General features: G+C 55.8%; 1 protein-coding gene across 1 annotated transcript; it reads left to right on the top strand.

Moving 5' to 3' along the window:
• Positions 1 to 2,782: 2,782 nt before the first annotated feature.
• Rbp3 (retinol binding protein 3) lies at positions 2,783 to 10,307 on the top strand (the record flags this gene model as incomplete). The annotated part of the gene is given in 5 exon segments (XM_087210562.1): positions 2,783 to 3,600; positions 3,603 to 5,968; positions 6,830 to 7,020; positions 8,519 to 8,661; positions 10,143 to 10,307. Coding segments are annotated over 5 exon segments (3,544 nt in total), but the record flags the coding sequence as incomplete, so codon positions are not given.
• Between the last annotated feature and the right edge of the window lie 3 nt (positions 10,308 to 10,310).

Genomic DNA, 10,310 nt, shown 5'->3' with positions numbered 1-10,310 from the left:
CCAGGCCCAGGGATTTAGCTCAGTGGTTCCGGTGTCTGCCTTGCAAGTGCAAGGTCCTGAGGTCGATTGCCACTACCAAAAAAAAAAAAAAAGAAGCCTGGCCCCAGTCTGGGTAAGACTGTCCAGTTCAGGAATCAGTGTCTGCTCCAAAGGCCTCAGATCCCAATGGGCAAAGTTTATTTTTTAACAACTGTGAGGCAATGAGGGAAAACTCACACAAAACAATGGAGAGATGGACAGAGCTTTGGCCACTGTCCAGTGTCAGTCGGTACTGTGACAGTCATTCAGGCTGCTCGGGCTCTGCTGCTGTCCCCTTCCCCACCCGAAGCACTCCTGATATCCCTGTTCCCCAGTCTATGCTCAGGAGAGGGCCTGGGGGTTTCTCCCAACATACACAGAACCAATGGAAGGTTTGGGGTTTAGAAGCGCTAGGTGCTCCAGTCCCCCAGGGCAGCCCGACTCCCTGGGGCATCTCCTCAGTCTCTGATCACAGGCAGAGCCAAGCCACCACTCGGCCATGCCACCCTGGGCTCACTTCCTCCTCAAGGCCCCTGGCCTCCTCATGCAGAATCCTCCAGTGGTACCTGGGTTTCCCTTGGTGGGGGGCGGGACACATCCAGAGCAGCCCCATCATCTAAAGAAGACCTCGTGTCACCTAGTCAAGGTCTTGCCCACCCAGGAAAGCAGTGGGGTCTCAGGGTAGCTCCTGAGCCCATGCTCTGGACAGCTCTGCCCACACCTACAGGCCATTTGTACACATGAGGGACCTCCAGCACATCCCAAATCCAAAACTTGGCCCCCTGGATTACAGCAAGACTCCGGCCTGCCCAGGCTGGGGACTTGCCCAAGACTTTCATCCAGGAAGGGCCAAGGTAGCCAGCTGTCTCTTGCTCATATCCCCTCACTTGCAGGCCAGGACACTGCAGTTTCCTGGAGAGTTTGAAGAACTCTGGGAATAGAACCTGGCCTCCCACCTGCCTTGGCCTCTATCTAAAGGAGGAAGTGCTGCCCAGCCCAGACACCTCAGGGACTCATGGCAGATTGCAGTTCTTTTGCTCAGCACTTCTTGAGAGCTGGGCCACCCACATAAATCAAGGCACAACCATGTCTCTGGACATCACATCCTGACCCTACATCTGTGCACTGTGCAGTCCCCACACAGCCTTAATCCTGGCCATCAGCCCCAGAGCTTGGCCTGGGTTCCTGCAAGGATGGAGAAATCCCCTCAGAGGACTGTGCCCTCAGGCTCAGAGTTGAGGTTCCCCAGGAGGCAGAGGAAAGGGCACCCAACAGATGTGCTCACCAGGAGGCATCTACACATCCCAGCCCAGCCTTATTCTTACAGTAAATCAGGCTCATTTCCATTGGCTGCCAGTGGTGGAGTGATGTGACCATATATCACTTGGACATTAAACAAATCCTAATGAGCAGAAAATATGTTTGTTTTAGCTAATTGACCTCATTGGCCTTCATCAACCACTTGGTAAACATCCTCAGGTAATGATTTCAGAGAGTGGATCGTGGCAGCCGACCATGAAGTGTAAGCCCTCATCTCCCCAAGACCACCTTTTCCAATTGAGGTGCACCCAGATTCCACCTGTTGCCCACTCAGTCCAAGAAGTGGTGCTGGACAAAGCTCAGAGGAGCCAGGAAGGTGGCAGTGGGAAGTGGCCTTCCCCACCTCTGTCCCCTGGCTGCGCGTCTGAGGTCTGAGCCATGACTGTCTCATGGGTTCAATGAGAGAACTGTTCTTGGCCCATGGTGAGCCTTGTGGATATCTTGCCAGGTCAGATGCAAGCCTCACATCACCTCTGAGAGAAGCAGGAGGAGCTAGGAGGCTCAGAGTCCAGCTGTGCACCAGGGGCTGGCCTGGGACCAGAGGCCCAGATCCTCTAATAGTCACTTCTCCCTGCAAGCCACAGGTAATGGCTGAGCCAGCAGGGGTCTTCATTAGCCAGGAGGGTGAGCTGCTCGCAGGGCCAAACTCTTCTCACCTGGAACTGCCTGTTCTGAGGCCAGGCAGTAGCACCCCTCCCTCAAGCCATACCCCCTGCTCAGGGCTAGCCATTCAGTCCTCTGACTAAGAAGCTGTGAGGTGCTAGCAGGCCTTAAGCATGAACATCAAGCCTTCAGGCTGGTGGTGAGCTCAGACTCAACCTCTGTAGTGTCTGAGTCGACTGTTCACCCCCGGCTTCTTGTCACAGCCCCTACCTGAAATATTGGATCTAATTAGCTACAAATGCTCTAGCCTGTTGGGTTGGCTATAAAACAGAGATTTTACCAGTAATGAAGTACTTCTTATTTGCTGGGCACTGTGTAGGACTCTGCACAGATTTTTCCCATTTAATTGACAAAATAAGGGAGATATGTGATCCTTCAGCCCACATACAGTGGCAGGCCAGGGATTTAGCTCAGTGGTTCTGGTGCCTGCCGCACAAGTGCAAAGTCCCGAGCTCGATCCCCGGTACCAAAAAAAAAAAAGAACAGACAGTGACAGAACCAGGCATCCAACAAGGTTTACCTGATTCTGGGCCGCCCGGAGTGGTGGGGTAATGCCCTCACTGGAGGTGACTCACTCTCTTTTGCATGGCTCTGGTGAGACCCAGTGCAATGGCTGGCATGTGGCAGGAACTCAGAACAAACCATGCTTATGCTCTGCAAGACAAGCTGCTACGTTCCTTCTGGGTCACATCACCAGCCTGTTCTCCCCAGCCCCTGAGGCTGATGTGATTGAATTAGACAGGATTAAAGGCTTACTTACCAGAGTAGGAGGCCTCCTTGCCCCAACTCCTGTGTTGAGCCCCAGACCTTCTGTCCACTCGCTGAGAAGGACGAGGGAGAAAGGCAGCCACAGGAAGAAGGACCGCAGCCTTGTACACAGTCAAAGGCTTGAGTCCAGGCCCCAGCTTCCCAGGGTCCCCATGAATACAGGATGGGCCCTGCTCCTATTGGTGCTGCTGTGTGGTCTCGCTGGCCCCACGCACCTACTTCAGCCCAGCCTGGTGCTCGACATGGCCAAGGTCCTCCTGGATAACTACTGCTTCCCAGAGAACCTCATGGGAATGCAGGCAGCCATTGAGCAGGCCATGAAGAGCAGGGAGATCCTGGACATCTCTGATCCTCAGATGCTGGCCCGAGTGCTGATGGATGGGGTACAGAGCTCCTTGAATGACCCCCACCTAGTCATCTCCTATGAGCCCAGTGCTGTGGAGGCACCACCACAAGCCCCGGCACCCACCAACCTTAGCCAGGAGGGGTTTCTGGCCAGGCTACAGAAGAGCATCCACCATGAGGTCCTGGAGGGCAACATGGGCTACCTGCGTGTGGATGACCTTCCAAGCCAGGAGGTGCTAAGCAAGCTGGGTGGCTTCCTGATGACCCACGTGTGGAAGCAGCTCATGGGTACCTCCGCCCTGGTGCTGGATCTCTGGCAGTGCCCCGGCGGCCATGTATCCGGCATCCCCTATATCATCTCCTACCTGCACCCCGGGAACACGGTCCTGCATGTGGACACCATCTATGACCGCCCCTCCAACACCACCACAGAGATCTGGACCTTGCCACAGATCCTGGGAGAGAGATACAGAGCCTAGAAGTATGTGGGGTCCTCACCAGCGGCCACACCGGGGCTGTGGCTGAGGACATTGCCTACATCCTCAAGCAGATGCGCAGGGCCATTGTGGTGGGTGAGCGAACAGAGGGGGGCGCCCTGGACCTTCAGAAGCTGCGGATCGGCCAGTCTAACTTCTTCCTCACCATGCCTGTGTCCAGGTCGCTGGGGTCCCTGAGTGGAGGCAGCCAGACATGGGAGGGCAGCGGCGTGCTGCCCTGTGTGGCCACACCAGCCAAGCAGGCTCTGGAGAAGGCGCTGGCCATCCTCACCCTGTGCCGTGCCCTACCAGGGGTTGTGCGCCACCTGCAGGAGGCCCTCCAAGAGTACTACACGCTGGTGGATCGCGTGCCAGCCCTGTTGCACTGCCTGGCCAGCATGGACTACTCCACAGTGGTCTCCGAGGAGGACCTGGTCACTAAGCTCAATGCTGGCCTGCAGGCCATGTCTGAGGACCCCAAACTTCTGGTTCGGGCTGTGGAGCCCAGAGAAACCTCTTCAGAGACCGAGGCTGAAGCCCATGAGCCCCTGGAGGCAGAGCCTGAGGTGCCTAAGGACGAGGCTGCACGGAGGGCACTGGTGGGCGCTATGTTCCACGTATCAGTATTGCCGGGCAATGTGGGCGACCTGTGCTTTGACAGGTTTACAGACATCTCAGTGCTGGAGCTGCTGGGGCCCTATGTACTGCACCAGGTTTGGGACCCCCTGCAAAACACAGAGCACCTCATCATGGACATATGTCATAACCCCGGTGGGCCGTCTTCTGCCGTGCCCTTGCTGCTGTCCTACTTCCAGGGTCCTGAGGATGGCCCTGTACCCCTCTTTACCACCTACGACCACCGCACCAACATCACACAGGAGCACTTTAGCCTCAGGGAGCTGCTGGGCCCACGCTATGGCCACCAGCGAGGGGTGTATCTGCTTGTCAGCCACCTCACAGCCACAGTAGCTGAGGAGTTCGCCTTCCTCATGCAGTCACTGGGCTGGGCCACACTTGTGGGTGAGATCATGGCGGGCAGTCTTCTACACACCTGCACGGTGCCGCTGCTGGACTCACCCGAGGGTGGGCTGGCACTCACCATGCCTGTGCTCACTTTCATCGACAACCACGGTGAGGGCTGGCTGGGTGGTGGGGTGGAGCCTGATGCCATCGTGCTGGGCAAGGAGGCCCTGGACAAGGCACGAGAGGTGCTGGAGTTCCACCGCAGTCTGGGGGTGCTGGTGGAGAGCACTGGCCACCTGCTGGAAACCCATTATGCACGGCTTGATGTGGTAAGGCGCAGCTTGGCCCTGCTGCGGGCCAAGCTGGTACATGGTGCCTACCGCACGGCTGTGGACCTGGAGTCGCTGGCCTCACAGCTAACAGCTGACCTGCAGGAGGTGTCTGAGGACCACTGCCTGCTGGTGTTCCACAGCCCCGGGGAGCTGGTAGCTGAGGAGGTGCCCCTGCCACCCCCCGCTGTGCCCTCTCCTGAGGAGCTCTGCTACCTCATTGAGGTTCTGTTCAAAACAGAGGTGCTGCCTGGCCAGCTGGGCTACCTACATTTCGATGTCATGGCAGAACTGGAGACGGTGAAGTCCATCAGGCCGCAGCTTGTGCAGCTGGTGTGGCAGAGGTTGGTGAACACGGCCACACTGGTTGTGGACCTAGGCTACAACCCTGGCAGCTACTCCTCAGCTGTGCCGCTGCTCTGCTCCTACTTCTTTGAGTCAGAGTCCCACCAGCACCTCTACTCTGTCTTTGACAGGGCCACCTTGAGAGTCATGAAGGTGTGGACCCTGCCGCAGGTTGCCGGGCAGCACTACGGCCCAAATAAGGACCTCTACATCCTAATGAGCCACACCAGTGGCTCTACAGCAGAGGCTTTCACGCACACCATGCAGGACCTACAGCGGGCCACCGTCACCGGTGAGCCCACAGCTGGAGGTGCACTCTCTGTGGGCATCTACCGGGTGGGCAGCAGTCCCTTATATGCCTCCACGCCCACCCAGATGGCCCTGAGTGCCACCACTGGTGAGGCCGGGGACCTGACCGGCGTGAAGACTGACATCACCGTGCCCATGAGTGAGGCCCTGTCCATGGCCCAGGACATAGTGGCCCTGCGTGCCAAGGTGCCCACGGTGCTGCAGACAGTAGGGAAGCTGGTGGCTGACAACTATGCTTCCCCCGAGCTGGGGGCCAAGATAGTGGCTAAGCTGAGTGGGCTGCAGAACCCCTATGCCAGGGTAACCTCCGAAGCTTCCCTGGCCGAGATGCTGGGAGCCGACTTGCAGATGCTGTCTGGGGACCTACACCTGAAGACAGCCCATATCCCCAAGGATGCCAAGGACCACATTCCCGGAATTGTGCCCATGCAGGTAAGTCACAGAGGACACTTGGCTGGGGGACAAGGTGACCCGAAGCTGTATGCATAGTGCAAGACTGCATCTCTAAGTTTCTCTCAGGTGTGTTTTTCCTTCCTCTCCCTGACATCCTGTCCACTCCTTATGCCCAGGGTCTGTGGATACCTCTACAGAGCATCACTCCTCATGGAACCCTGTTTAAATCCACAGACTAGAAGGGCTGTCTCGGCTGATGGAAGGAAGGATTTGCAGGAGTTCTCATTGCCAGTGTAGGGAGAGGGATCAGTAAGTCACCTGAGGTCCACAAGCTGTGATCCTTCCCTGGAGGTGTGGGAGATTAATCCCCTCACCTGCCTACCTCAGGGGATTGTAGTTTGTGTGAAGGAGTTGGGGGCAGAACTGGAGAGGTGGGGACAGGAACAGGGGAGAAGGTAGAGGCCAGGACCCACAGAAGCCTCAGAGCTAAAGCACACAGCGGCCCAGGACCGACCCCGTGTTGTCTCCTCCACAGGGTGGCTGAGAGGGAGAGGTAAGGCTGCAGATGCTTAGCCCAGGCCCCTGGTAAAGTAACTGCTGTTGTCCCTCCCTCTGCCAGCGGAGGAGAGGAAGACGAGCCAGGATGTTGAGAAGCATGCGCTGAGCTCTGAAGAGTCAGAGGGGAGGCCACGCCTGGCCCTGCTGCTAGACACTAGGTGTGGGGCTGGCACACAAGAGTATCCTCTGCAGAGAGGCTGCCGATCTATCAGTCCATCAGTGGATGGATCGCCTGGGTCCACGGCCCTGGTCCTCACCCACGTGGTCACCTCCCTCACATGACTCACATTTCTTCTCAGTCCACGATTGCCTGACACTGAGCAGGGCCTCCGTCTCTCCCAGATCCCATCGCCAGAAGTCTTTGCAGACCTGATCAAGTTTTCTTTCCACACCAATGTGCTGGAGGGCAACATTGGCTACCTGAGGTTCGACATGTTCGGGGACTGCGAGCAGCTCATACAGGTCTCAGAGCTACTGGTACAGCACATCTGGAAGGAGATTGTGCACACGGATGCCATGATCATCGACATGAGGTCAGTGGCCAGGAGGAGATGGGAGGACCCAGGCCAGCTAGCCTGAGGCTTCCAATTTCCAATTACACAGGCCTGTGAGACCCTGCCCTGGTCATTGTTTAAGTTCCTCTGATGCTCCCAGTGTATATTTCAGGCTAAGAATTACCCCAAGTGTATTGCCTGGTTATTGGAATCAAATGGAGGATTAGAATACAGATTCCTGGGCCCCGACTCACCCAGCCCTCCTGAGTCAGGAACTCCAAGAGTCAAGGGTGACTGAGGTGACTGATCTCTAGGCCTGTTGGGACAGCTGAACCCGACACCTGTGCTGTGTCTTGTTTCCTCCAAGATCAGCCCACCAACAACCCTGGTCAGGAGGATGGGAAAGCTGGGGTTCCAGAAGGAATATGAAACAAACCCAGGTATCAAAGTATCAAAAAAGGACTTGGTATCAAAAAGGACTCTGCTTCTCAAATGGTGTTGGAAGGATGTCTCCCACTACCCACTTCCCCTAAGCTTTTTATCAGGGAGACCCCACTGCAGATCAGGGCAGGAGGTGGAACACTCGCAGCCAGGACCCTCCAGGGCCCATTGGTGGGCACCCTTCCTGGGCATGAGAAGGGGCGGCTGTCCCCTGGGATAAGAACACTTCTCCCACCCCTGCTGTCTGGAAGAGGGCAGGAGTAGGCTGCCTGGAGCCCCTGTCCAGCCACATAGGCTGGAGCTGCAATACACACAAGACTTGAGTGGCTGGGAGATGGTGCTAAGCCCCAGGGAGGCTGGTCCCCCTCTCTGCAAGGTGACTCTTCCCAGACCCTTGTTTATGTGCCCAAAACTGAGTGTGGGGTCCTGTGGTCCTTTATCCCTCAAACACTTTAGGGAGCCCCCAAACACCGTGTGCTAAGTTGCTCTCTGATCACACATGCCTGCCCTCCAGAGGGAGGAGATGTTCTCAGCCTGCAGGTGCACTTCCTTCCATCCCTTCCTTCCCTCCCTGACCTCTGAAAGTTCAGATGCTGGGTCACCAGCCAGATGGGCCCAGCACAGTCACACAGAGGGACACATCCAAATGGCTTTGGATGGACACAGGTGCCCTCATTCCAGATGACTTTCCATGACTCTGCACTGCCATACCAAGTGCCACATTAGGACACCCGAACTATGACACCTGGAAGGTTTTATAGGATGCCACCGAAAGCAGCTGGGGCTGAAATAAGTACAGGAGAGCCATCCACAGTGAATACCTGGGGGAGATTTATTGACAAATTTCTAACTGCAGGGCTTGTCAGAGCCTTTAATGAGTAAACATCCAACCAGAGGGTGGAATATAGGATTCAGTACTTTCTGAACATATCTGACCACAAAGTCTATTGGTCCTAGGAGCCTAGTATCCTGAAGCTCCTAGGTGCTAGAAGCTGGTTGGAATTAGAGCCCTCCCCAGGGCAAGGCCTCAGCTCCCAGAGGGCAGTGAGGGCCACCTGTGAGCTCAGCCCCAGGGTGGCTCCTCTTCCCTCCTCAGGTTCAACATCAGCGGCCCCACCTCCTCCATCTCGGCACTGTGCTCCTACTTCTTTGACGAGGGCTCGCCCGTTCTGCTGGACAAGATCTACAGTCGACCCAACGACTCAGTCACAGAGCTCTGGACCCATACCCAGCTTGCAGGTGCATGAGAAGCCCCGTTCCCATTCATTCCCAAACTTCTGGAGCTGGGGAACCAGGGCCTTTGGGTTTAGGTGAAAGGATTAGAAACTGGAATTGGAAGCCCTGTCCTGGCCCATGCCGTTGGAACTGCAACCTTCAGTCTCTTCAAAGTCCATGCGCATTTTATAGAGGGGGAAAAGAGAGGTCTCCAGTCACAGCACTAAGAGCTAAGTGTGACTATGCCAGCAGCTGGCAGGACCAGAGCTGAATTAGAAGGATCCTCTGACCATCACCAACCCTGGGGACCCTCAGTGGCAGCTCTGGACATGTTTCCAAGTTTGAGAGGCCTTCATTACCTGCCTTGGGTCCCCAGCGGTGTCCCAAGGAGCAGGGCAGCCCCTGAGCTCTATAGACCCTGACTCCCAAAGCGCCCTCCCTGGTGGACAACCTCCTACCCTCTCCCAGCCCAGCTTGCAAAGCCAGGGAAGCTGTGCTGCTACCACCAGAGGGCGCGAGAGAGACCAATGGGTGCCCCTGATGGCAGAACCCCCGCAGTGTATTTTGCAGTAGCTTCCAGAATATCACCCAGTAATATTGCAAAAGCACAAACAGAGATCAGAAGCAGGTAAATCCCAAATTAAAACAGACATCCAAGACCAGGAGTTAAAAACAGACTCAGATCTGAAGGTCAGGAGACCCCAGAACTTCAAGGTCCCAGCTGTGAGCCACATGTCACCTGAGGCCAGGGGGCCTTGGAATGTGGCTGGTCTGAACTGGCACGTGAGGGAAGAGTGAAGCTTACACCAAGGTTACCAGATCTATCACAGGGGAAAAAGAAAGGAAGTAAAGCCCTCATCCACTTTCACTGGATTCTATGTGAACTATTTTGAACATGATGGGTCACATGAAACATGGTTAGTTAAATTTCATGTTATATTTTGGTGGGGTTGTTTTATTTTTTGAGACAGTCTTGCTATATAGCCCAGGCTGGCCTTGAACTCACAGTGATCTTTTTGCCTCAGCCTCACCAGTTCTAGGATTACAGGCATGTGCCACCATGCCCAGCTTCTCATATTTTATTTCTACTTGTTGATCGTGGTCATCAAAACACTTAAACTGCGGGCTGAGAATTTAGCTCAGTGGTTTTGTCGCCTGCTGCGCAAGCACACTGACCCGAGTTCGATCCCCGGTACCAAAAAAACCACCTAAACTGACCCTACTGGCTTGCATTCTAACCACATCACATGTCTACTGGGCAACACTGTCCCCAGGGCTGTCAGTAAGTCACCATCTGGCTCTTCTGTAGATTCCAGAAGAAGGGAGAGTCCGGTCAGATTTGGGGCTCTCATCATGCAGGAAGAAGATCCTACCCAGTTCTCTGGGAAGCTGATGATGACAGTCCCCAGCACCACTGTGCAAGTGTCCGCAGGCCCAGATAGTGTGGAGATGCAGGAGCCCCCAGGCCCAGCCACCTCCCACCCTGACAGGCCTCTGTCATGCAGGTGAATGCTATGGGTCCAAGAAGAGCATGGCCATCCTGACCAGCAGTGTGGTGGCTGGCACAGCCGAGGAGTTCACCTACATCATGAAGAGGCTGGGCCGGGCCCTGGTCATTGGGGAGGTGACCAGTGGGGGCTGCCAGCCACTGCAGACCTACCATGTGGATGATA

The sequence above is a fragment of the Heterocephalus glaber genome, unplaced genomic scaffold, assembly GCF_053883595.1.
Source record: "Heterocephalus glaber isolate CG9 unplaced genomic scaffold, H.glaber_assembly_v1.0 deba00001150, whole genome shotgun sequence".
NCBI lineage: Eukaryota > Metazoa > Chordata > Mammalia > Rodentia > Bathyergidae > Heterocephalus > Heterocephalus glaber.
Note: the sequence above shows the minus strand (reverse complement) of the source record. Positions and strands in the feature narration are given on the sequence as shown.